Source organism: Atractosteus spatula, chromosome 1, assembly GCF_055471065.1.
Source record: "Atractosteus spatula isolate fAtrSpa1 chromosome 1, fAtrSpa1.hap1, whole genome shotgun sequence".
Taxonomy (NCBI): domain Eukaryota; kingdom Metazoa; phylum Chordata; class Actinopteri; order Semionotiformes; family Lepisosteidae; genus Atractosteus; species Atractosteus spatula.
The window spans coordinates 65,017,404-65,045,062 of record NC_142706.1 but is presented as its reverse complement, the minus strand read 5'-3'; the positions used below and the strand labels follow the sequence as shown (position 1 = coordinate 65,045,062).

Genomic DNA, 27,659 nt, shown 5'->3' with positions numbered 1-27,659 from the left:
TATTCCATGCTGAAAAGAGAAGAGAGAAAATGCAACGTTACACTTGAAGAAGGCTTCACAGCTGAAACATTGTGTTTTCTCCCTTCTCTTTTCAGCATGGAACAAACCTATCACTTGTTCCTTTGTATAACTGTATACTATGTGTATAATCGTGCAGTTTATCAGTACTGTACATTACCTGACCAATTCCTGCCCAGCAGCTTACTGACCTGTCTTTACTGTCCATTAATGTTACTAAACAGTCACTCCTTTTTTATTGCCACTGACCGGGCTGTTGTGGCTGTAGAGTAGTACTGTCAAATCAGCAGATTTAAAGGCCAGCTGGCCTTGTGACAGAACAGGGATAAGATGATGGCTTTCCAAGTTCAGGACATCGGTGTTCACAGAAACAGGACGGACCAGTGTACAGACACTCGCGACCAAAAGACAAATACACATTTCTGTTCATCCCGCATTAACCTGCTGTTTGCTGATTCTCGAGTGTTTGTCTTTCTCGTTGCAGTGTCTCTACGCTTTAGTGAAAAGATGTCCTGCCACATGGAGGCAGCACCCTGGCCCCGTCAGGGTTAGGGTTAGAGTAAGGCAGGGTTAATCCTACCCCTAACCCAGAGACCCGGGCAGCAGCTCTGGCTCAGGCTGGTCCCTGTGCTCCTCTGGACTAACGAAGACAGTCAGTTTCGTTAAGCAGGTGTGAGCTGGGCTGAACCAAAGACTGACGGACACTGCAGCTCTGGGCTCTGCAGTCGTGGTGCCGGACAGCCACGGTCTGGTGTTGGAGATCTCGGAGGATCAGCCACAAGTAGGTTCTGATTGGCTGTAGTTTAGGCAGAAAGAAGCGAGCTGATTATAGCTAAGCTGGGGAGAACCTGCAGCCAGACCGGCTGGCTGGGTCTGGGGATTGTGCTCTGGACAGGTGGCGTTCCTGTCGTTGTTTTCTCCAGCGTGAGGGACTGCAGTCAGGTGCTGAGCGCCGCTGCCGGCCCCCGGGCTGTGTTAACAGGCGGCGTGTTTACAGTGCAGCCGTGGAAAACAACAGCTGTCCCAGTTCTGAAATCTCCCTGCAGCACTTAGTTCATTAAACATTGAAACCGACAGAGACGGCCTTTCTCTTGTCTCTGCTCTCCTCTCTCCCCCTCCACCCCTCCCCTCCGCTCTCCTCTCTGTCCCCTGCCTGTGCCTCTGCCTTGCCTGCTCCAGTCCTGCTCTCTCTGGGACTCTGGCGGCTGCAGGGAGGTCTTGTCTAGGACTGCTGGTTGATTTGCAGCACTCGCGCTCTGCAGGTCCAGATGGGTCTGTGGCACAGGACCCAGGATATGAAGAGGAGGCCAGGCCAGAGAGCACAGGAGAGTGTGAAAGATGGGGGGAGAGAGAGGGATAGCACAGTGCACGGACGGTATTTTGAGAAAAGCAAACTGTGGGAGAGCGCAGAGAAAGCAGGACAAAGTTGCTGTGATACTGCTAAGAGTAGTCAATCAAATTCCTAGCATTCTTGAAGCTCGCTGTCACAGTGGAGGGAGAGTCGGAGCAGGACACAGAGCAGCGACAGGATAAAAGCTTTCGGTAAAAGTCTGTGCTTGAAGGCCACACTGGACTCGCCGTGCACCTCGCACACACACTCACACCTCCCAGGAGCTCAAGGCCAGTCTGCCGCCCAGCCAGCCAATCACCGGTATCATGGCAACACTGGAACTTGGCAGTGTCGCCAGAACAGTTGCTGGGCAAAAAGTCTGTCACCATGGAAACCCACTTGGAAGGGAAGGGTAAGGGAGATAAGAGGGTGAGGGTTTGGTAAGAGAGCGTTTTCATCACCCTTCCGTTCGTTTTCAGCGACCAGCTTTAGAGGGTTGCAGAGAACCAGATCCTCACCCAGAGGGCACAGGGCGCAAGGTGGGAACACACGCACATGGGGGGGAGGATTACAGACCCAGACCACCTGTCGTGAACTGGGAGGAATGTCATCACAGAGGGAACGTGCAAACTCCACACAGACAGAGCCAGAACCCAGGACTCTGGGGCCACAGCAAAGTCCTTTCTTCATGTATCTTACCCAGACCTCTGCAGCACAACATCCCAGTTCTGCCCTTCCATAATACCTAGTTGTGGAGTCTCTAGACCAGCTCCTGTTACTGAATGAGACCAGCCTTATTATGTCCTGATTAATATGATTTTAGCCCCTGATAAATGAGGCACATAACCCTGCAGGGACTGGGGATCCTGCAGTCCGGGAAGGTGTAGCTTCACCCCATGACTCCTGCAGGGCCTGACGCAGATGCTGAAATAGCTGGGAGATGTTAATAGCTATAGGTCTGGGGGGGATTTGTCAGCCTCATGCGAAGCCCCACAGTGAGGAGAGAGGGTTCTCCCATTGTCAACAGTGCAGCTCCTGTGAGGCCTCCGGGCTGGGTGGATTCTGCTGCCTCTCAGCTTCCTGGTCTTCTCTATCTCCCCATCTGTGGCTCACCCTCTCTTCATGTTTTTCTTTCTCCTCCTTTCTCTCTCTGTCCTCTGTTACTCTCTAGCAGTAAATTCTTATCTTCTCCACCCCCCCCCCCCAGTGTCTGTTTCCAAGCCTCCTTTGTGGTCGATTTCTCCAGTTCTGGAAACCTCTTCCTCGTCTCTCTGTGACTGTGGACACTCCGGTCAGGTGTAGCTGGTCACGCAGACTTGAGTACTGCAGCCACATCTTCCGAAAACAGCTCTCGAGTGACACTGACTTCTTAGAAGTGAATACAGGAAGTCAATTGGGGAAGCATTTCACTGTTGCACAACAGTGGTTAACCACTCAGCCAAAGCCGCTAATCCTGCAATACGGACCAGCAGGGCTGCGGCCGCGGGAGACTTAAAACATTTTCTGTAGGAGCACTGAATATGATTAACTTTGGAAAATGCTTTAATCATTTTAAAAGGTCAATCTGATTAACCCGACCTGTGTATCCAGCTTTCTCCATTTTCAGTGATCAGAGCCAATGAATGTGGTTCAAAGCCAGTAACTAAGCCCTTGGCTTGGAATAGAGCTCACAGACACAGTGTTACCCCAGAACTGATTTAAGGCACAATTCTGATTCAAGGTATCTGAGTACAGGGTTCAAACTGAGGGGGGGGGCATTTCACTGGTTATGCTCCTCTGAACCAGCTCTAAGGCCTGCAGGCTTCCTTTCCTGAAAAGAGCCAGTCGGGTCAGCTGGCACCTCATCATTGTGAGCTAATCGTACTGCAGATGAAGGCCAGAAAACTTAGAAATATGCAATGAGGACATTGTCACCGCCAATGAAAGGCAGAACAGGCTCTACAGGAAAAAAAAAGAAAACAAAAACCTTTAATTGTGTTTAAATAAATCTCACATGAATCATCGTTTACTCTCTCGAGGAAAGCCATGCGCATTTATACAGCATTTTAATCGTAAGCATCCCCAGAGCGGTACATGAAGCGTTAGCTGACCTGGCTTCATCAGAGATCAGATACAGAAGGACCGTGCCTGCAGGAGAAGATGTTGTGGATCGAATGACCCTTGAAACACATTTCACCCTTCCCCCCTTTCCCTCCCCTCCCCCCAGATAAAGAACAGACACTCAACACAAATGCCTCCTTGTTTACAGACAGGGCTGGGTTTCGGAGGATCCTGGCTCCTGAGCCTCTGCAGAGAGGCCGTACGTTTACAGAACACAGACAGGAAACCCCCGCTTCAGCACAGCCTGGGGTCAGTGTCCAGCCTCTCCTGCCGCAGGGCTGTCGGACTGTCCGCTCAGTGCCGACCCCCAACGCCCCCGACCTGCAGCTGCTGGTCTGAAAGCAGTCCCTCTCTGAGCTGAGCACGATCTCAGACAGCTTCACCCCTCAGATCACAACAGGGCTGACCTCCCAGCGGCTCTGGGGCTGGTCAGCCACTCAATTCAATTTCAATTCAAGTCAAGGTGCTTTATTAGCATGACCGATGGGTACAATCAGTGTTGCCAAAGCAAATAAAAATAATAAAATTAACATGAAACAAAACAAAAATAAAATAAAATCTACAGAGATTTACAACGTACATTCGCACACAAACATATGGAGCATTACTGGGAGACAGACTCACTGTTCCTCAGGCTGTGACAGGAGATCACATACTGGGCTGCCAGTTCAACTGAGTTCCCTCCTCCTCCAGTCATTCACCCAGAACCATTAATTCATGAAACCAATAATGCGGTCAGTGAGCATCTGAGATCTGGGTTGGAATGAGCCCAGGGGATACTGTGGTGGAGTAACGCTACAGTGTTTGTATGGGGCGAATGAAGCACAACTCACTGGGGCTGAACACACAAATTACAGTCACTGCAGTGTACGCACACACACTGGCTCTCTGTTAGTACACTTCTGAGGCATTTTAAATCTATCCATCCATTTTCTAACCGTTTCTTAAAATCCAGGGGTGCAGGACTTTGGACTGTAGCACAACTCTCTCAAATGGGGGGATTAACATACAGATAGTACCTCAGGAATTGAACCCAGGTCACTAAGAGGCAGCTTAACTAACTGCTACTAACCGTGCCACCCTAGCTTAAAAACACAGTATAAAACCGCTCTATGAACCAGTCACTGCGGGGTTTAGATCGATGACTCAAAATGGACGTGTTTTCAAATTTAAAGACGCGGTCACAAGTTGGCAAGAAGTGTAAAGGAAGTTAAAAAGATACCATGCGCACACACACCCAAAGCCCCACCTCTGCACCACCAGAATAACGGGACTCTCTCTCTCGGCGGGTAGCGGGGCGGAGGAGAAAGGAAGAGACGTCGTTCAGCCCTGCCTTCTGCTGTAGCGTCGTCTATCCCACCGTCACTCCTGCTCAGTCTGAGCCGTCTGGCAAGCGGCTGTGGGTGGGCAGGGCAGCGTCTCTCTCCGCAGCGCAGGGCGTGTTGCAGCAGCTCCGGCGGCTGAAGAACGAAAGGCGTAACTTGGGCTTTTCGAGTTTGTTTTTATATTTTTGAGGGCTTTCAGGCGAAAGCGGGACATTTTTACGCACGGCCCATCATTTCGTCCCGATAAAACCGACGCGCCCGCGGAGGCTCGTTTAGCTGGGAGACGGGCAGAGCGTGGCAGCGTCTGCGCGGTCGACGAGCTCTTCTCGGAGCCGCTCAAAATTTTGACCTCAAAACTGGTTTGTTTTCATTCGCAGAAGTAGCCTCGATACAACTGGTACTTTTAGCTGACCTTTTTTTCTTAACTTCAGTTTATTTTTCCGACTCTTTGGCTAAGTTTTTCCAGTTAAGTCTCCGGACCTTCACAGTCCGGGGCGCTGTACCGATACAAGCGGAACCAGCAGCGGCTCCGATCGGATCGGTTCGACAATGCGGACGGATTCAGGCTCTATCCCGATCCCGACCCCGGACGAGGTCCACGCCCTCGACCCGCCGGTCACCCCGGGGGCGGACGCCGTGTCGGTGCTGTGGTCCTTCGGGAAATGTCTGGGTGCCCTGATACCCGTCTACTTGGCGGGCTACTTCGGGTTCAGCATCATGCTGGTGGTGTTCGGGCTGATGGTGTACACGGGCTGGAAGCTGACCCGGGAGGGCAAGGAGACCAGGCTGCGCTCCGCCATGTACCTGCTGGAGAACGAGCAGGAGATCACGGCCACCCGGGTCCTGCGGACCAAGAGAGAAATGCCAGCCTGGGTGAGCGAAGCGTTGTTCCTTCCTGCGTGCTGCTCCGTACCTCCGTCAACCTCAGACACACAGCTGCTTATCACACGCACACAGCTCAGACTCGGACACCTAGAGGATTCGCTACTGTGCCAACACACATTGTAAATTTACCCTTACTGTATAACAGAGGCAAAGCCCAATATAAACCCCATTGCCTTCTTTCTGTGATTGTCCTTCACACACAAGCTGTACTCCACTGCGGCACTGCTGCCGGTTCCGTCCCAGTCCCTCGTAGTTACGTCATCGGGTCTCCAGTTACTGCGTCGCTGCGGAGCGTGCCAGATGTGTGTATACAGAGAGACACGTGCGAGCTTTCTGCTCAACGTCAGAATGCAGTTTTGCGTTTTGCGCTGTCACTGGAAAGTTGTTTTTTGTTTTAAAAAAAGGTCTCACACTGCAGGAGAGGAAGAGACTTTGTCTGCAGCGCTGTCCACTCATGCTAGTTTTTTGAGCACTTATACCCACACTGACCCACACTGCTGTCCTGACCCCCCACTGACCACCACTGAACTCCACACTGAGCCCCACACTGAGCCCCGCACTGACACCCACACTGACACACACTGAGCCCCACACTGACACACACTGAGCCCTGCACTGACACCCACACTGACACACGCTGAGTCCCACACTGAGCCCCACACTTAGCCACTCACTGAGCCCCACACTGACACACTGACCCCCACACTGAGCCACTCACTGAGCCCCACACTGACACACTGACCCCCACACTGAGCCCCACACTGACACACACTGAGCCCCACACTGAGTCCCACACTGAGCCACTCACTGAGCCCCACACTGACACACACTGAGCCCCACACTGACACACTGACCCCCACACTGAGCCCCACACTGACACACACTGAGCCCCACACTGACCCCCACACTGACACACATTGAGCCCCACACTGAGTCCCACACTGAGCCACTCACTGAGCCCCACGCTGACACACACTGAGCCCCACACTGAGCCACTCACTGAGCCCCACACTGACACACACTGACACACACTGAGCCCCATACTGACCCCCACACTGACACACACTGAGCCCCACACTGACACACACTGAGCCCCACACTGAGCCCGACACTGACACACACTGAGCCCCACACTGAGCCCCGCACTGCTATGTGAGGCCCCACACTGACACACACTGAGACAGCGCTCTCCCTCTGTCTCAGTGGGCTGGGCTGTGTGCTCACAGGGCAGCTGACAGAGCTGTGTGAGTAGCTTGCTGTTGCAGTCAGATCCGTCTCAGATCAGATCAGAGTTTTCCTTCCTTGGTGTGAAAATGTCAGTCAGCTCTTCTGTCTCCGTCTCCCCCCTCTCTCCCTCCTCCTCCAGGGGCTCACGTCCTGGGTGGGACAGCTGGGTTATTTCCTCCCTCTGCTTGCACTGTTACACTTCCTGCTCTATGACAGGCTTGTCGTTCTGAATGAGTGTCTTAACTGACTTATCTCATTAAATAAGGAACTGGATTAATTAAAAATAAACCCACTGACCCCCTTCCTCCTCCCATCTTCCTCCTCTGCCCCTCCCCTCCCTCTGTGTCCATCCAACTCTGGCTATATTAGGCAATTCTCCAGCCCGTCTCCTGGGCCCGAGAGTGAGCCAGTGAGTCATTAGAGGAGAGAGAGGAATCAGAGCAGCGAGGAGACTCGCACTGAGATTGTAGATGAGACTGCAGTTCCTCAGTCCGTGTCTTGCCAGTGCAGAGTGCCAGTGGAGGCACTGATTTTGGTCCCGTTTCTGCTGGGAGTAATAATAATAATAATTGCTTACACTTATATAGTGCTTTTCTGGACACTCCACTCAAAGTGCTTTCCAGGTAATGGGATCTCCCCTCCACCACCACCAGTGTGCAGCCCCACCTGGATGATGTGACAGCAGCCATAGTGCTCCAGTCCCTCACTACACACCAGCTCTCAGTGGGGAGAGCAGAGTGATGAAGCCAGTTCAGAGATGGGATTAGGAGGCCGTGATTGGTAAAGGCCAATGGGAAATTTGGCCAGGACACCAGGATTACACCCCTAATCCCCTATTCTTTTCGAGAAATGCCCTGGGATTTTTAATGACCACAGAGAGTCAGGACCTCGGTTTTATGTCTCATCCAAAAGACCAGAAAAGGGACCTACTGTACCACTATCCTGGGGCATTAGAACCCACACAGACCACAGGGTGAGCACCTCCTACTGGTTCCACTAACACCTCTTCCAGCAGCAGCATTAGTTTTTCCCAGGAGGTCTCCCATCCAGGTACTGACCAGGCTCATACTTGCTGAGCCTCAGTGGTCTGCCAGTTGTGAGTTGCAGGGTGACATGGCTGCTGGCAAAAGCTGCTGTCGCCTCCTGTTCTGAGGCTCATGGATGAAGCAGAAAGCACCAGCAGTGCTCCCTGAGACAGACCAAGCTCTGTCCCTGAGTTGCCTTCTGCTCTGGGGCACTATATTACCCCTATTGTACAAATACTGCTCTGTGTGAGCATCTGCGTCAGGACCTGCAGTGATATACACCAAAACGAGCTAATCCATTTTATGCTTAGTGTTGTGTCTCACACCCACCATTACTTTCAAGGCTGCTGGTAAACCCAACCCATGAGTGTGTGTGTCCAGCTTCTTTGACTGGAGGCTTGGAGGAAACTGAAAGGAACAGCAAAGCGATGCTCTGTTTGTTTCTCTCAAGTGTCTTCATGTTGTATTAAACAGCCGGAGACTGGGAAGGCTGTGCAGACATGCCTGTGCTCTGCTCTGAGAGTGGTAACACTGTGGTCCACACTGCCACATGAGTGCTACTTCCTGTCTCTCTGTGGCCGGAAGCCCTGTGTTTCAGAGCAGGCGGAAATAGGAGAGCGTATCGTTCAGGGGGCAGCTAATGAATCATGCAGACGCTCCTGCGCAAGTATTCTACAGACAGGTGCTCGGTTTGTCCTCGTAGGCTCTGCCCCGTCCATCTCTCTCTCCCTGTCTCTGAATGTCAAAGGCCCTGGCACTCTGCTGGTCAGGCCTGGGTGTGTCAGTGCAGTGCAGTGCAGTGCTGAGGGCCAGTGTTTCCCAGGGGAAAGTGATACCTGTTTCCCTGAGATCTGGCTTTCTTCAGAAAAACATGTACACACATACAGTACACAGGCAAGGGCATGCACACACAGGTATCGACACACTCAGGCTTGCACGCATACACACAAGTATGTACACACAAAAGCATGCACACAGGTACGTACACACAGGTATGTCCACACACAGACGCACACAGGCATGCCCACAGATATGTACATACACACAGGTATGTAAACACACACAGGCATGGACACATGTACACAGGTACAGTATGTACACACACAGGCATGGACACATGTACACAGGAATGTACACACAGACATGTACATGTACACACGGGTATGTACACACAGGCACGGACATGTGTACACAGGTATGAACACACACAAGTATGTACATACACACAGGCATGCACACATATAGACAGGCATGTGCACGCACACAGACATGCACCCACGTATGTGCACTCAGAAAGGTATGTACACACGCAGGCATGTACAAACTTGCAGGCCCTGTTTTCTTCTTTCGTATGTCACGCTGTTGGCACAGGCGAGACGGTGTGTTTCTGCTTCTGCTATTTCTCTCTCATCTCCCTCCCTCGCTCTCTGCTTCCAGTCCCAAGGTGCTGCACTGGTGTGCCGGGCACCAGCACTGCTGCCAAACCTCTTTCACAGCTGCAGCCCACAAGGTCACGCGGTGAACAGCCCGGCCTCAGAGAAACACTTGCACAACACAAACATCAACAGTAAAGCAAACAACGAGCAGAGTCAAAGTTCACAAGATGTCGGGTACTTCTGTGGAAAGGAAAGGGTGGCTGGAACCCTTGGAGAAGGCTGGCCCAGTGGAGACTGGCATTCTGGAGGCTAGCATGGCTGTGGAGACTGGTGTAGTTATGAGATAAGATCACTTTATTGGCCGTATACAATTTCTTTTATTAGGAATTAGTCTTTTCACATACCCCAGCTTGCTCTCCATGAGACACAGACAGGGAGAGAAGCTTGGGGTCAGAGCGCAGGGTCAGCCATTTATAGGGCACCCCTGGAGCAGTTGGGGTGAAGGGCCTTGCTCAGGGGCCCAACAGAGTAGGATTCCTCTGCTGGCTGCAGGATTTGAACCAGCAACCTTCCAGTCACAGGCGCAGATCCTTAGCTGCTCCATGTTGCTCTAGAGGTTGGTGTGATTCTGGAGACTGGCACTGTGGAGGCTGGCATTGCTGTGGACACTGGCATGGAGCTGGTGATTGGTGTGGTTCGGGAGGCTGGTGTGGCTGTGGAGACTGGCATGGATCTAGAGATTGGTGCTGTGGAGACTGGCATTCTGGAGACTGGTGTGGTTCTGGAGACTGGCGCTGTGGAGACTGGCATGGATCTAGAAATTGGTGCTTTGGAGACTGGCATTCTGGGAACTATTGGTGTGGTTCTAGAGACTGGCACTGTGAACACTGCTGTGGTTCTTGAGACTGGTGCTGTGGAGACTGGCATTCTGGAGACATGTGGTTCTGGAGACTGGTGTGGTTCTGGAGACTGGCGCTGTGGAGACTGGGGTGGTACTGCAGACTGGCGCTGTGGAGACTGGCATTCTGGAGACTGGTGTGGTTCTGGAGACTGGTGCTGTGGAGACTGGGGTGGTACTGCAGACTGGCGCTGTGGAGACTGGCATTCTGGAGACTGGTGTGGTTCTGGAGACTGGTGCTGTGGAGACTGGGGTGGTACTGCAGACTGGCGCTGTGGAGACTGGCATTCTGGAGACTGGTGTGGTTCTGCAGACTGGTGCTAGGGAAACTAACATTATTCTGCAGACTGGTGCTGTGGAAACTGGTGTGGTTCTGCAGACTGGTATGGCTGTGGAGACTGATGTTGTTCTAGAGGTTGGTGTGATTCTGCAGATTGGCACTGTGGAGGCTGGCATTGCTGTGGACACTGGCATGGTGCTGGGGGTTGGTGGTGTTCTGGAGGCTGGTGCTGTGGAGACTGGCGTGGTTCTGCAGACTGGCGCTGTGGAGACTGGTGTGGTTCTGCAGACTGGTGCTGTGGAGACTGGCATTCTGGAGACTGGTGTGGTTCTGCAGACTGGCGCTGTGGAGACTTGCATTCTGGAGACTGGTGTGGTTCTGCAGACTGGCGCTGGGGAGACTGGTGTGGTTCTGCAGACTGGCGCTGTGGAAACTGGTGTGGTTCTGCAGACTGGCGCTGGGGAGACTGGTGTGGTTCTGCAGACTGGCGCTGTGGAGACTGGTGTGGTTCTGCAGACTGGCGCTGGGGAGACTGGTGTGGTTCTGCAGACTGGCGCTGGGGAGACTGCCGTGGCTCAGACAGCTTGCATGCCTGCAGGACGTGGACAGCTTGCTCCTCGCCGCCTCGTGACAGGGGGTCGGGGGTGTGTGGTAAGAGTGCATTCAGGAGCTGTGCTGTTTCTGATGCCTGGAGCCTGATAGGGAGCTGAATTCTAGCAGAAACAGCGTACGCAGATAACAGATCTTTAGACCACGAGGCCCTGCTAACACACACACTCACCAGCACTGCTAGGGGAGTACAGACCTTGTGTGTGGGAGTGTCTGTGGTAATGTTCTGAACTCCCCACACACTGAAAATAGGCCCAAAACAAAGGTTTGGTACTTTTGCATTTAAACAAAGATGGCATTTTCACTCAGTCTGACTCCCACAGTCACACTGGAACACTGTCACACACACATGCACACAGTCACACGGGTACACTGTCACACACACACATGCACACAGTCACACGGGTACACTGTCACACACACGCACATGCACACAGTCACACTGGTACACTGTCGCACACACACACTTTCACGCTGGTACACTGTTGCGCACACACACACAGTCACACCACTACACTGTCGCAGACACACATGCAGACAGTCACTCAGGTACACTGTCACACACACACATGCAAACAGTCCCACTGGTACACTGTCACACACACACACGCGCTGTCACACCAGTAAACTTTCGCACACACACGCAGTCACACAGTACACTGTCACACACACACATGCACACAGTGGCACGGGGAACACTGTCGCACATACATGCATGCAGTTACACTGGTGCATTCTTGCACACACACACAGTCTGATGGACAAAATTGTCTGACCCTCTGTGTCTCTACAGGTTAGTTTCCCAGATGTGGAGAAAGCAGAGTGGCTGAACAAGGTAAGAATTCATGCTGCAGTGCGACAGTAGGCTGGTGACTGTGGGATTTTGATATCTGATAGATGCCTTCCCTCTTGGTCCTCCCTCCCTGCATGAGCAGATCCTGCAGCAGGCCTGGCCCTTCCTCGGTCAGTATGTGGAGAAACTGCTTTTGGAGACGATCGCCCCCATTGTGCGCGCCTCTAGCCCTCACCTGCAGACTCTCAGCTTCACCAAGGTCAACCTGGGGGAGAAGGTAATACTGATGCAAAGATGCAAACTGCACGCTAATTCACTACTTCACAGGTACTGCACATTGAATCACTACTGCACACCAATACACTGACTGCACAGGTACTGCACATCGATTCGCTACCATACACCGGTTCACCATTGCACACTAATTCACCTCTGCAAAGGTACTGAACTCTTATTCACTACTGCGCAGGTACTGCACATTGATTCACTACTGCACTCTGATAAACTTCTGCATGGGTACTGCACATTGATTCAGTACTGCACACTGATTCACTACTGCACAGGTACTGCACATGGATTCACTAGTGCACACTTACTGCACAACCATTCGCTGCTGCACAGGTATTGAACACTGTTTCACTACTGTACACCGATTCACTGCTTCATGGGTACTGCACATTGATTCCAAACTGCACCCTGCTGCAAAGTGATTTACTAGAGCACAGGTACTACGCACTGATTCACTACTGCACCCTGCCGGACACCGATTCACAACCGCACAGGTGCCGGACAGCGATTCACAACCGCATAGATGCACACCGCAGACACACAGCTCCAGTCCAGTGCTGAATGATGCTGTTGTGTTGGCAGGCTCTGAAGGTGGTGGGGGTGAAGGCTCACACTGAGAATGACAAGAGACAAGTGCTGCTGGACCTCTACCTTAGGTACTGGACAGATTTCTGTCCTTCTCTGTCTGTTTCTCTCACTCTGTCTCATTCTCTTTCACCCTCCTCCCCTCACTCTCTGTTTCACCATCTCTCTGTCCTGATGTCTTCCTGACAAGATCGGATTTCATATCCTTAAAGCTGTCGGCTCGTCTCTCTCCTGTCCCTTCTCTCTGTCCCTGCAGCTACGTTGGTGATGTGGAGATCAATGTGGAGATCAAGAAGTACTTCTGCAAAGCCGGAGTTAAAGGGATACAGGTGAGAGGGAGCTGCCTGTCCGGACTCCGCCCTTGCGTGACCTCATGTGACCCCTCGTGACCCTGCGTGACCCCGCAAGGTCACGTCTCTGTGTGAACTCACGGTTTGCTGATGGAGACATTGTCTCGTTTTCACATCCTGTTCATAGCTCATCCTTGTTTTCCCCGGTCTGTTTTAAACTGTGAGCAAACCCTGCCTGAGCTTGAGAGGCAGGGGCGAGGGAGAGCTGAGGTGCTGCAGGAGTATTTGTTGTCTCGTCTGAGAACCTTCATGTGGTGGCGTCAGTGTGACCGTCTCCCTGTCTGCCGTCTCCTGCTGCCCGTCTGTCCGCAGCTCCACGGGATGCTCCGCGTCATCCTGGAGCCGCTGATCGGAGATGTCCCGCTGGTGGGAGCCATTACCATGTTCTTCATTCGCCGCCCTGTGAGTCCCCTCGCCCGGCCGGTCCGTCTGCTCCTGTTCCAGCGATCCCCGTCCGTTACTAATGTCACTCTTCTGTCTGTCCCGGCCAGCGACTGGACATCAACTGGACTGGAATGACCAACCTGCTGGACATCCCTGGGTTAAAGTGAGTGGATTCTCTTCCCAGAAGTAACGTAATCAGTAGAGTAGTAAACCATTCTCTTGCGGTTTGTGCGAAACCATTTCATGTTGCAGTGCTGTTGAAACATCTCTGTACTATTTGCCCTGCGTACCAGAGTGTCCGTACAGCCCTCTGCTGTTTGTCTGGTGCATTACAGTGTGTGTTTTCAAACAGTGGTCCATTGTTGCAGTGCAATATAGTGTCTGCATATAGAGGTTTCTGATGTTTGACCCTGTGCATTGTAGTTTTTTAAATACAAAAAATGCTGGGTGATTTAAAATCCTAAGAAGTACAGAGTTTAAAAAATGCCCCCTAGCTTGCCCTGTGTGGCGCAGTCTAGTCTTTGTCCTCTGCAGTACAGTGTTTGTACTCTGGTGCTTGTGTTCCTGACCCCCGTGTTTTAATACCATCCTCTGGTGGTTTTCCTGTGGAGAGCAATGTCTTTTTAACTACTGCCCCCTAGTGTTTATTCTGGATACAACAGTGTCTGCTTAATCAGCGTTCCCCCGGTTTGCGCTGCAGCTCTTTTTCGGACACCCTGATCATGGACGCCATCGCCTCCCACCTGGTCCTGCCCAACCGGCTCACGGTGCCCCTCGTGGCCAACCTGCACGTGGCACAGCTGCGCTCCCCGCTGCCCAGGGTACGGACACCCCCTGCACCCGCCACTCGGCTCGGTCTCGCGCCCCTTCGCTGCAGCTGCAGCGCTCTGAAGTTCACCCTGTCCCTCTCTGGTCCCCCCCCTGCAGGGAATCGTGCGGATTCACCTGCTGGAGGCGGAGGCGCTGGCTGCCAAGGACACCAAGATCAAGGGGCTGGTGAAGGGCAAGTCGGACCCCTACGCCGTGGTCCGAGTGGGCACGCAGACCTTCACCTCCCGCACCATTGACGACGATCTCAACCCGCAGTGGAGAGAGCTGTACGAGGTGTGCTGGCCTGTTCGAGACTGGGGGGCTCGGCACCCTTGTTAGGGGGTTTGCATGCTCACATCCTCCTGTCTGCGTGTGTGACAGGTCATAGTACATGAGGTGCCGGGCCAGGAGCTGGAGCTGGAGGTGTTTGACAAAGACCCGGACCAGGACGACTTCCTGGGGAGGTAGGGCTCCCTCTGTCACTGCGTCTCACTCTCTCCCGTCGCCTCACTCTTTGTGGTGCTCGTCTCACTCACGTGTTGCCTCACTCTTCATGGTGCTCGTCTCACTCTCTCGTGTCACCTCACTCTTCATGGTGCTGCGTCTCACTCTCATGTCACCTCACTCTTCATTGTGTTGCGTCTCACTCTCTCGTGACACCCCACTCTTTGTGATGCTTGTCTCACTCTCTTGCTCACCTCACTCTTCATGGTGCTGAGTCTCACTCTCTCGTGTCTCCTCATTCTTCATGGTACTCATCGCACTCTCTCGCGTCGCCTCACTCTTCATGGTGCTGCCTCTCACTCTTTCGCATCGCCTCACTCTTCATGGTGCTGCCTCTCACTCTCTCATGTGGTCTCACTCTTCATGGTGCTCGTCTCACTCTCTCGTGTCGCCCCACTCTTCGTGGTGCTCGTCTCACTCTCTCGTGTTGCCTCACTCTTCATGGTGCTGCGTCTCACTCTCTCGTGTCGCCTCACTCTTTATGGTGCTGCCTCTCACTCTCTCGTGTCGCCTCACTCTTCATGGTGCTGCCTCTCACTCTCTCGTTTCACCTCACTCTTCATGGTGCTCGTCTCACTCTCTCGTGTCGCCTCACTCTTCATGGTGCTGCCTCTCACTCTCTCGTGTTGCCTCACTCTTCATGGTGCTGCCTCTCACTCTCTCGTGTCGCCTCACTCTTCATGGTGCTGCCTCTCACTCTCTTGTGTCACCTCACTCTTCATGGTGCTGCCTCTCACTCTCTTGTGTCACCTCACTCTTCATGGTGCTGTGTGGAAATGCTCTCTCTCTGTCTCGCAGGATGAAGAGCGATCTGGGCTGTGTGAAACAGACCCGCGTTCTGGATGATGTGAGTTGACGGACAGCGAAGTGTTAATGAAGACTTGACAGGCACCCTTCCCTGTGTTGTGAAAAGTGTGTGACAGTGTGTCATTGTACAGTGTAGAGCTCCTATCCCTCAGTGTCAGTGTACAGTGAAGAGCTCCTATCCCTCAGTGTCAGTGTACAGTGTAGAACTCCTATCCCTCAGTGTCAGTGTACAGTGAAGAGCTCCTATCCCTCAGTGTCAGTGTACAGTGTAGAACTCCTATCCCTCAGTGTCAGTGTACAGTGAAGAGCTCCTATCCCCTAGTGTGTGAAGAGCTCAAGTCTCTCAGTGTGTCAGTGAAGAGCTCATCTCTCTTTCCCAGTGGTTCCCTCTCATGGACACGGAGACTGGTAGCGTCCACCTGCGGCTGGAGTGGCTCTCCCTGCTGCCCAGCGCGGACAAGCTGGACGAGGCAAGTGCCCTTCTGCCTCACCCTCACACCCATCGCCTTGTACACAACCTGCTAATCCCCTCTCTCCCGCTCCCCCCTCTCCCAGGTCCTCCAGAGGAATCGCTCTTTCTCCACTCAGAAGGCAGAGCCTCCCTCGGCAGCCATCTTGGCAGTGTACCTGGACCGTGCACAGGAACTTCCTGTGAGTCACACTTCGTGTCACTGTCATCTGTCTGCTTCCTGTGTGGCTGCTTGGGCCTGACAGAAGCCAGGAGACATCTGTACCGGTCTCTTTGTGTTCTGCTGTGTTGTTGTGTAGTTGCTTGTACTGTTTTGGTTAGCTCACAGGGTTGCGTGTAATGGTGTTCTTGTTGCTTCATTGGTCTGATAGACTAAGTGTTACGCTTAGTTCAGGGGGGTCGTGTGTGTGCTTGTGCAGTGATGTGTAGCTGTCCTGACCGTGCCTGTTTTTTTCAGTTGAAGAAGGGCAATAAGGAGCCCAGCCCCATGGTGCAGCTGTCCGTGCAGGACACCACCCGCGAGAGCCGAGTGAGTTACCCCCAGCACCCCACTATCTCCATACCCTGACAGCCAGGGAATCCATACACCAGTACAACAGCCACTCCTTAAATACCCTGACGCCCCAGTACTTCCAGTATCTCCAGTACTCTTTATAGTACAGTGTTTATACCTCTCCACAGTTTAAATAACATGAGAAGGGTTGCCGTGAGATCAGGCCCAGGGGCCCGTCTGTCCCGTTTGGCAGCTGGCACCTCATTGATCCCAGGATCTCATCCAGCCATTTCCAGACGGAAGGCAGGGTATCGGCTTCAACATCATGCTTGTGCAGCTTGTTCCACACTCCCACCCCGTGGAGAGGAGAAGGGTAACCTGTGATCCCCTCTCTCTGCCTGTGACAGACCTGTTACGGCACGAATAACCCCGTGTGGGAGGACGCCTTCGTCTTCTTCATCCAGGACCCCCGCAGACAGGACATTGACGTACAGGTGAGTGATGATCACAAGCACCCCGCATCCATTATCCACGCATCTGCCTCGGATCCACCCCGGATCTAACTGGGACAGGACACCATCCACCCATCTTCTAACCGTTGCATCCAAGTCACGGTTGCAGAGGAGCTGGATCCTTTCCGGCAAGCAATGAGCACAGGGCAGGGTCCACCCTGGACAGGACTCTAGTCCATCACAAACCCACACGCTCACACTAGGGCCAGCTTTCCCAGAAGCCTTTTAAGCTGCCAGTATGTCTTTGGCCTGTGGGAGAAAACCTGGAGAAATGCACACGAACACAGGGAGAACATACGAACTCCATGCAGATCGCACCGTACAAATTGAATCCAGGTGCGAGGCAGCAATGCTAACCAGTGCGCCACCGTGCCACCAGTCCCTGTCATTTAGAGATGTGAATCAATATGGCCAGGGCGTCTGTAGAAAGAGGAAGGAAACAGGAGCACATTAATGGGAACATGCAAATTCCACACGGAAGGTGTGCAAATTCAGAATCACTATTGAGGCAGCAACAGCACTAACCACCATGCCACTGTACTGCTCAGTACTATATCAATTATAATACTGTGATTCTGATGTTTAGTACCAATAAGATAAGATAGCACTTTCTACAGTAGGTCATATACAATTTCTTGTATTAAGAATTTGTCTTTTCACATACCCCAGCTCACTCTCCATGAGACACACGGACTGGGAGAGAACTTGGGGTCAGAGCGCAGGGTCAGAAATTATTACGGCGCCCCTGAAGCAGTTGGGGTTAAGGGCCTTGCTCAGGGGCCCAACGGAGTAGGATTCCTCTGCTGGCCGGGGGATACAAACCGGCAACCTTCCAGCCACAGGCGCAGATCCTTAGCCACAGAGCCACCGCCCTGCCCTTTACTGCCACTGTGACTGCTGCAGCTGAAACAGAGATCTTTGAAAGTGAAAGATAGTAATAGCAGTGATAGTAATTTTCCTCTCAAGCTGTTAATGGTGTTATCTACTACTTGTAAGAGTGACGGTAATTAAAATGTTGCTAACGACCACCTCTTCCTTCCCCTCCTCTCCTCCTCCTCCTTCTCCCTGCCTCCTGTCTCCCCCCCCCCCCAGGTGAAGGATGATGACCGCTCCCTGACCTTGGGCAGCCTGTCCATCCCTCTTTCACGGCTGCTGACCGCTCCTGACCTCTCCCTGGATCAGTGGTTCCAGCTGGACAGCTCTGGGTCAGCCAGCCGCATTTATATGAACATCATCCTGAGGGTGAGCGAGAGAGAGACTGTACAGGCTCAGTGACCGCAGCCTGGCCATAGAAACTGGGCGACACAGGCAGACCCGGCTGCCCAGAGAGGACAGGCTGTGCTCCCACTGCCAGCGGGGAGACTTCCTACTGCACTGTGACAAATATTCCTCCCAAAATTTACAAATCTAATCCCAGAATTCCCACACCTGCCAGAATCACAACAGGCCCCAATCCTACTGGGAGAGGGAGGAGGGAACTCAGCTGAACTGGCAGCCCAGTATGTGATCTCCTGTCACAGCCTGGGGAACAGACAGGGGACCTTTTTCTCAATAATAATAATACAGTTTTTGATCTCCTGTCAGCCTGAGGAAAAGTGAGCCTGCCTCTCAATAATGCTCCATATGTTTATATGTAAATATCTTATGATTTTGTCTTTATTGTAAATGTCTGTAGATTTTTGTTTTTAAGTTAATTGTATTTGTTTTGCTTAAGCAACACTGATTTTACTCATTGGTCATGCCAATAAAGCATAATGAGTTGAACTGAAAATTGAGTGCCCCCTGGTGACCATGCCCTGCTACTGCATCATCATGGGGCAGGAAACTGGGCTACTGCCGTTTTTCACAGACGTGTTCTCTCTCTTTTCTTCTTTTTCTGTCTTTGCCTTTCTGTTATCATCTAGTATGATTTTAATATAAAGCCCTTTCCAATATTTCCTGACGAGAACAATGCCGCATGAAATCAGTTGCACTGATTGATCGCCATCTCTTCCTCTCTCTGCGTCTCTCTCCACCTTGTTCCCCCCCCCCCTCAGATCCTCTGGCTGGATGACAATGCCTCCCCCAGCGCCCCTGTGTCGCCCCGCCCCTCAGTGCCTGTGCCCGTGCCAGCCCCCAGGGGGACAGGGCAGGGTGAGGACGGGACAGGCTCAGTGGTGGCCCCAGGTGGGGTCAGTGTCCCGCCCTCCGCCTCCGCCACTCTGCCCCAGCACACCAGCCCTGGTCCGAGCTTCGCCACCGAGGTGAGAGAGAGGGACTACGGCAGCACGGGGGTTAATTACTGTACCAGCTCGCAGCTCAGGATTAGTGTTCTTGCATTGCATTGATATAATTATTATAATTGCTTTATTATTATACTGCCGGCCTGGGCACTAAACTGTCACACACTGAAAAAACGCAATCCAGCCTCACAGTGATGTGAAGCCAGCAGCCATGTCATCCTGCAGCTCACAACCGGCAGCCCACTGGAGCTCAGCAGGTGTGAGCCTGGTCAGTACCTGGATGCGAGACCTCCTGGGAAAAACTAAGGCTGCTGCTGGAAGAGGTGTTAGTTGGGCGAGCAGGGGGCACTCATCCTGTGGTCTGTGTCTGTCCTAATGCACCAGTATAGTGACGGGGAAACTATACTGTAAAAAGACACCGTCCTTCGGATGAGATGTAAAACCGAGGTCCTGACTCTCTGGTCATTAAAAATCCCAGGGCTTTTCTTGAAAAGAGTTCTACCCCAGCGTCCTGGCTAAATTTCCCCCCTGTTCTTTACCAATCGTGCACTGATAGCTGGTGTGTGGTGAGTGCGCTGGTGCTCTCTGGCTGCTGTTGCATCAGCCAGTGGTGGAGGAGAGTCCCCATTACCTGTGAAGCACTTTGAGTGGAGTGTCCAGAAAAGAGCTATATAAGTGTAAGCAATTATTATTATTGATGTGGTACTATAGCCGAGCGTTATGGAGTAGCTGGGCCAGGGTGCAGTAACACAGTTTGTCCCACAGGGGGTGCTGCGGATCCATCTTGTGGAGGCTCAGAACCTGATTGCCAAGGACAACTTCCTGGGCAGGGGCAAGAGCGACCCCTACGTGGTGATACGCACAGGGGGCATGACCTTCCGCAGCCGCGTGATCAAGGAGAATCTCAACCCCACCTGGAACGAGCTGTATGAGGTTCGTTATTGTCCTAGTTTCCCCCACTTGGATAGGGGTTTTGCGCTGAGAATTGCATGAGCTGTAGTGTGGGAAGACGCCAGCACAGTAATTCTGATTGCCTGGCAGGTAATCCTGACTGAGGTGCCGGGGCAGGAGGTCCAGTTCGAGGTCTTTGATAAGGACTTGGATCAAGATGACTTCCTGGGCAGGTGAGGCGTGAGCATGGGATGGACTCGGGTAAAGCAGGACACCTTACTTTCACAGTAGTGCGCCCCCTTGTGGCCATGCTGTGGAGGGTGGTTGCAGCTCTGTGGCAGTTACATAACAGAGTTCTCTGTGTGGACAGGCTGAAGATCAGTCTGAGAGACATCATTACATCCCAGTACATCGACGAGGTGAGAAGTGATGGTCTGTGTTTGTCTCTCCCTATGTCTGTCTGTTTGTGTTATTGACCCGTGTGTGTCCAGTGCTGACTCGTGTGTGTGTGTGTGTGTGTAGTGCTGACCCATGTGTGTGAGTTGTTCTGACCCGTGTGTGCTGTGCTGACCCATGTGTGTGCATGGTGCTGACCCATGTGTGTTTGTGCTGTGCTGACCCATGTGTGTGCGTGCTGCTGACCCGTGTGTGTGTTCTGTGCTGACCCATGTGTGTGCTGACCCATGTGTGTGTGTGCTGCTGACCTGTGTGTGTGTGCTTGCTGCTGACCCGTGTGTGTGCTTGCTGCTGACCCGTGTGTGTGCTGACCCATGTGTGTGCGTGCTGCTCACCTGTGTGTGTGTTCTGTGCTGACCCGTGTGTGTGCTGACCCGTGTGTGTGCTTGCTGCTGACCCGTGTGTGTGCTGACCCATGTGTGTGCGTGCTGCTGACCTGTGTGTGTGTTCTGTGCTGACCCGTGTGTGTGCTGACCCGTGTTTGTGCTTGCTGCTGACCCGTGTGTGTGCTGTGCTGACCCGTGTGTGTGCTGACCCATGTGTGTGCTGTGTTCCAGTGGTTCACGCTGTCGGAGGTGAAGTCAGGGCGGCTGCACATGACCCTGGAATGGCTGCCCAGAGTGACAGACCCCGCCAGGCTGGATCAGGTGAGGCGGACACACAGACAGCTGCAGTCCCTCCACCTCCCCTCGCCGTCTCTCTTCTCCCCCTGATTCCACCCGCCTCTCTCTGCGCCAGGTCCTGCAGCTGCAGTCCAAGAGCTCCTATCAGAACAAGGTGGTGCCCGCGTCCGCGCTGCTGTCGGTGTTTGTGGATCGTGCCCACGCCCTGCCTGTGAGTCAGTCCGCAGGGAGCAGGGGGGTCTCTGTGCCGCTGGGTATAGTCACACAGCTGTTTGCCCCATTGCATGGCAGCTGTGAGCCTGATTCCTGTGGCAGGACTGTAGTTTGCTCTGTGCGATGGTTAACATTGTTGTAGTGTGTTGTGTTTGTGCAGTGACAGTACGTTGGACTGTACGGCTGCAGTACTGGTGTGTGTGACTCTCTCTGTGCAGCTGAAGAAGAGTGGGAAGGAGCCAAAGGCAGGAGCAGAGCTGATTCTGCAGTCGAACTCCCACAGGACCAAGGTCAGTCATCACATTGCACTTTGGATTCATTAAATGAGATTTGACATGTTGATTAACAGTCTCAGTAATCATAATTATATCATTAAAACCATAAACTACAAATTACATAGGTAACCATAACCATAGGCAGAAAGTTAATTAGTTAGTGGTCTCCTGGTGTTGGAAAGACCTGTTTCCTGCTGAATTCCCAGAGGGCTTGTGTATAGATCGGGGCGAATCTGTGGGGGGTTGAATTGGTTGAGGTCGGCAGGTGTTTTCCAGTGGCTGTCTCTCCCCAGGTGTGTGAGCGCTCCACCAGTCCGCTGTGGGAAGAGGCCTTCTCCTTCCTGGTTCATGACCCCCAGGAGGACATGCTGGTTGTGAAGGTGAGAGAGCAGCGTGCAGCGTGCAGCGTGCATGAGTGTGCTCATGTGTCAGGTTTGCTCCGTGTGTTAATCTGTACTCTCTCTCCCTAGCTCTCCCACAGCTGGGGGATGCCGCTGGGCTCTCTGGTCCTGCCTCTGCGGGAGATTCTGTTTGAACCGGACCTGGTGTTGGACCGATGGTTTAACCTGGATGGAGCAAAACCTGAGAGCCAGTTACTGCTGAGAGCTACAATGAAGGTAAGAGGCACAGAATCAGCCCTGCATGCAGTGAGAAGATTCACAAGTGCATCATCATCCCTGGAGAATATCACTGCATGCAGGTGTGCAACACCGCTTCATAGCTCGGTGCTGATGATGAGCGATGTACAGTAACTCTGTGTCATTGCTCAATGCTGATGATGAGCGATGTAACTGTGTCATTGCTCAGTGCTGATGATGAGCGATGTAACTCTACGTCGTTGCTCAGTGCTGATGATGAGTGATGTAACTCTACGTCGTTGCTCAGTGCTGATGATGCATGATGTAACTCGGTCTCGTTGCTCAGCGCTGATGATGAACGATGTAATTCTGTGTCATTGCTCTGTGTTGAGTATGTTTGCGTTCTGTCTCCATGCAGATCCTGGATTCCCGAGTGACGGAGTGTGGACTAGGGGATCGGAGCGCGCTGGACAGAGCCCCTGCTGGACTGGAGGGAGAGGTGCAGCCCATCCCCAACCCAGAGAAACCAACCACCAATCAGGATCTCCGACACCGATCAGTGCCTACGCAAGGGTGAGACATTCGGAGACACATGTGTCATGCATTTGTTTGATTGATGTAGTTTTTTTGGGATAGGGACATAACTCAGGACATGACCTTTACCTTGAACAGTGGGTCTGTTCTAGGAGAGAACTCTGACCTCCTTGGTAGGAGGTATCCTGGGATCTGGAGTGTGGACAGGCGGAGGCAGGCAGTGTCTCACTCCCGGATGTGTGTGTGTTGTAGGGACGGGGAGCAGGGTCACGGTGCACCTGGCCAGGTGAAGCTGTCTCTGTCCTACTCCAGGGAGGAGAACCGGCTGGTCATCATCATTCACGCCTGCAGGTCTGTCTCCTTGCACGGATGCTGGGTCCATCTGCGAGCGTCTGTGTGTCTGTCTCTGTGCCGAACTGTCCATGTCCACACTGTCCAGGCTGTGTCTGTGCCCCTGGGTCTATATTCATGCTGTTCCCCTGTGTCTGTCCAGGCAGCTGACAGCCTGTGCCAAGGACGGCTCAGACCCCTACATCTCCTTCAGCCTTCTGCCAGACAAGAACAAATCCACCAAGAGGAAGACCAGTGTGAAGAAGAGAGACCTCAACCCAGAGTACAACGAGAGGTCAGGGCGGGAGGCGGAGTTCTGTCCTCGTGTGTGTGATGTGCAGCTCTCAGTGTGTGGTTCTGACCCTCTCCATCTCTCTCTCTCTCTCTGTAGGTTCGATTTTGAACTCTCCTTAGCGGAGTCTCAGAAGAGGAAGCTGGAGCTCTTTGTCAAGAACAGTGTTTCCTTCATGAGCCGAGAGAGGGAGCTTATTGGCAAGGTCTGAATGCCCTCCTGTCTGTCAGCCCATCTGTCTGTCTACCTGTCTGCCCGGCTGTCACCTGTCACCTGTCTGACCAGCTGTCACCTGTCTGCCTGTCTATCACCTGTCACCTGTCTGTCCAGCTGTCACCTGTCTGCCCGTCTATCACCTGTCACCTGTCTGTCCAGCTGTCACCTGTCTGCCCGTCTATCACCTGTCACCTGTCTGACCAGCTGTCACCTGTCTGCCCGTCTATCACCTGTCACCTGTCTGACCAGCTGTCACCTGTCTGCCCGTCTATCACCTGTCACCTGTCTGTTCAGCTGTCACCTGTCTGCCTGTCTATCACCTGTCACCTGTCTGTCCAGCTGTCACCTGTCTGCCTTTCTATCACCTGTCACCTGTCTGACCATCTGTCACCTGTCTGCCTGTCTATCACCTGTCACCTGTCTGCCCGGCTGTCACCTGTCTGCCCGTCTATCACCTGTCACCTGTCTGCCCGGCTGTCACCTGTCTGTCCAGCTGTCACCTGTCACCTGTCTATCCAGCTGTCGCCTGTCTGCCTGTCTATCACCGGTCACCTGTCTGTCCAGCTGTCACCTGTCTGCCTGTCTATCACCTGTCACCTACCCGACCAGCTGTCACCCTGGCTATTTCTGTGCTGTGGTCTGTCTGTAGAACGCCTCTCTGTCTGTAACCCCTGGTGTGTGTCAGTCTGCGAGTGGGCGCAGTGATGCCAGCCCCTGTCCCCTTCCCTTCCAGGTCCAGATCGACCTGGCGCAGGTGGACCTGAGTGCAGGGGTCACGCAGTGGTGAGTAGGGCTCAGGGACAAGCTCCATCACGAGGCTGAACACAGCTCCTCACATTCCTGTCCAACAGGAAACTGTTGGCTTGAGCTGCTGTCTTTCTCCCACTGACTGTGTCTCTCTCCGACAGGTACGACCTGAAACAAGAGACTCACTAGATAACCAACAGCAACTGTGATTCAGCCTCACCCAGCGATGCCTTTCCACCCCCCCACCCTCTCTCTCCTTCTCTCCTCCCCTTCTCTCCTTCTCTTCCGTGCCAAGAATGTTTTTAAAAGGAATTATTAACAGTTTAATTGTACTGCTGTAGTGTGAGTACTGGTGAGGAGCAGACGAGAGAGGGAGACATCCCCAGCCCCTAGGAGACACAAACATGCCCCTCGGCCCTGCAGCCCAGCTCAGGTCTGACCCAGGGTCAGGAGCAGGCCCTCGAAGTCACGACTGCAGGGATTCGTCTCGCGAGACTTCTGCTAGCCCCTTGAGCTGCACTCCTGCGGGAGGCAAGGGAAAGTATTGTCTCCACGGCTCTGTTCCCCTTTCGCCATGCTTTTGCATTGCTCGGTGCCTCCCCACGATTCCGGCTTATGCCTTTTCTCACTGTGTCACGATATATATATCACGACAGCGCAGCCCCGTCACGGAAGACTGGAGTCCGGAAGTTTCTGTTCTGTTGGTTTTATCACAGGCTGTGTCTGCAGTCGTGGCTCCCCTTGCCCCTTTGCTGTTTTGGTTCGGAACTGCGCCATGCTTGGTGGCCAGTGCCAAGGTGCCCCCTGGGCACGCCCCCAACGCCACTCAGCCCCTCCCCTACCTCCGATGGGCGTGTCCAGGGAGCAGGTTGCAGTCTCCCTGGATTAGGGACCAGCCAATCAGCCGCAGGGAGGGAGGGGCTTTTCTCCATGGCGATGGGGATCCTGGCTGTGACCCTCGAAGGGACTGGGACTGTTCTGGAGGCGGGGGTTTCCAGCAGTCTTTGTCCTGGAGAACAGGTGCATCAGCACAGGCACCTGCACAACTGGGAGAAGCTGCTCAATTCATCCAATTAAATCAGAGACAGTGACAAGGGAGGGGAGGAGCAGGGGAAGCGGAGTCCAGGGTTCGACTGGAGAGACAGCCTTCATTTTGCCTTACCAGAATATGCCTTTTTATTTTTTGAAAAGCCAAAGATGTTTCTTGAAATGCTGTAATATCTGTTTTTTAATATTAGTATTGTTCCTTTTATTGTTTTGAGAGTGATTTGAACTGGTTCATTCCATTTTTTTACTGCCCAGTGTTTTAATCTGTGTAGCTGAGTCCTCTGGTTTCTGTGTGAGAACGATGCCTTATTGTCAGGCGTTCTTTTGCTATGACACCAGGTCCCAGATCTCCTGTATGGCTCCCACATTCCCACGCATTCCCATACAGTCCCTCACAGCGCCTCACAGCGCCTCACAGCCCCTCATAGAGCCCCACACACCCCTCACACAGCCCCTCACAGCCCCTCACACAGCCCCTCACAGCCCCTCATACAGCTCCTCGCAGCCCCTCACAGCCCCTCACAGCCCCTTACAGCCCTTCACAGCCCCTCACAGCCCCTCACAGCCCCTGACAGCCCCTCACAGTCTCTCAAAGCCCCTCATACAGTCCCTCACAGCGCCTCACAGCCCCTCATAGAGCCCCACACACCCCTCACACAGCCCCTCACAGCCCCTCACACAGCCCCTCACAGCCCCTCATACAGCTCCTCGCAGCCCCTCACAGCCCCTCACAGCCCCTTACAGCCCTTCACAGCCCCTCACAGCCCCTCACAGCCCCTTACAGCCCCTCACAGTCTCTCAAAGCCCCTCATACAGTCCCTCACAGCGCCTCACAGCCCCTCATACAGCCCCACACAGCCCCTCACAGCCCCTCACAGCCCCTCACACAGCCCCTCATACAGCTCCTCGCAGCCCCTCACAGCCCCTCACAGCCCCTCACAGCCCCTTACAGCCCCTCACAGCCCCTTACAGCCCCTCACAGTCTCTCAAAGCCCCTCATACAGTCCCTCACAGCTCCTCACAGCGCCTCACAGCCCCTCACAGCCCCTCACAGCCCCTTACAGCCCCTCACAGTCTCTCAAAGCCCCTCATACAGTCCCTCACAGCTCCTCACAGCGCCTCACAGCCCCTCATACAGCCCCACACACCCCTCACACAGCCCCTCACAGCCCCTCACACAGCCCCTCACAGCCCCTCATACAGCTCCTCACAGCCCCTCATGCATTCCCTCACAGCCCCACACACCCCTCATACAGCCCCACACACCCCTCACACAGCCCCTAAAAGCCCCACACACCCCTCACAGCCCCATACAGCCCCACACACAGCCCCACACAGACATCACGCCTTGCAGCATAATGAGGAGCTGTAGGTGTTCTGTCCCGATGATGTTGTAGCACTAATAAGAACTGTGCACAGGGCACATCCCTTGTGATCGCATTTCCTCTAGATCTGTCCTGATGTGTTCAGCTCAGAGGTCATGTGTATCTTGTTTCACCCACAATCTTGGATCTGCAAATGGGGTTGTTCTTAAGACACAAAGGGTTGAGATTTAGGACCTGGTGCAATTGTGCACAAATAAACTCCTGGTTAAATTATTGTCATTATTGAAGTGTACGTTCGTTTGGACTCTGTGTTGATGAAGAAACGGGAGGTATCTATACCTCTGCAGTGACAGTGCTGTGAAGTAGAGCTCACAAGGTATAGATGATGTTTAAAAATGAAAAAATTTATATATTTCTGCTTTTGTCCCTCCAACAATATCAGCCTTGAAGAAGGAGTGGATTAACGGCAGAGCAGTTCTGCAACAATCAGAATGGGGACAGTGAGGCTGTGTGTGTATCAGACTAGTGTTACTGAATGAGACCAGGCTGCCCAGTGTAAATCAGTCTGTGGATGGGGCAACAGCCTTTGTGGAAGAGGGATTTCTGACAGACTGACTGTACAATCACAGTATTCAAATGCCACACAAAATACCGCCGGTGTCACTGTACCGCTCTCAATAAAACTATTTGCACTGCAACACACACTCTATCTGGGGTGGTTTCTGTCTGAGAGTCTGCTGTGCACTGTGCATGTTCACACACTGGGTAAGCAGAGAGATGTCTCTGGCCATTTAGAGATATATAGGAACAGAAACCTGGTTATAAATAGACAAGGTGCTTAA

General features: G+C 53.1%; 1 protein-coding gene across 1 annotated transcript; it reads left to right on the top strand.

The window, feature by feature from the left end:
• Window positions 1–4,822: 4,822 nt before the first annotated feature.
• On the top strand, window positions 4,823–27,515 carry esyt1a (extended synaptotagmin-like protein 1a). The gene is made up of 31 exons (XM_088917434.1): window positions 4,823–5,646; window positions 11,867–11,908; window positions 12,009–12,143; window positions 12,737–12,810; window positions 12,996–13,068; window positions 13,402–13,491; window positions 13,581–13,636; window positions 14,174–14,294; window positions 14,401–14,577; window positions 14,665–14,747; window positions 15,586–15,634; window positions 15,975–16,064; window positions 16,150–16,245; window positions 16,521–16,592; window positions 16,964–17,050; window positions 18,161–18,310; window positions 19,105–19,311; window positions 20,056–20,223; window positions 20,332–20,414; window positions 20,552–20,600; window positions 21,195–21,284; window positions 21,376–21,471; window positions 21,692–21,763; window positions 22,042–22,128; window positions 22,219–22,365; window positions 22,745–22,899; window positions 23,113–23,211; window positions 23,354–23,485; window positions 23,582–23,687; window positions 24,432–24,481; window positions 24,607–27,515. The coding sequence occupies exons 1-31, from the start codon at window positions 5,323–5,325 to the stop codon at window positions 24,632–24,634; spliced, it is 3,288 nt and encodes a 1,095-aa protein (XP_088773560.1). The 5' UTR covers window positions 4,823–5,322; the 3' UTR covers window positions 24,635–27,515.
• The last annotated feature ends 144 nt before the right edge of the window (window positions 27,516–27,659 follow it).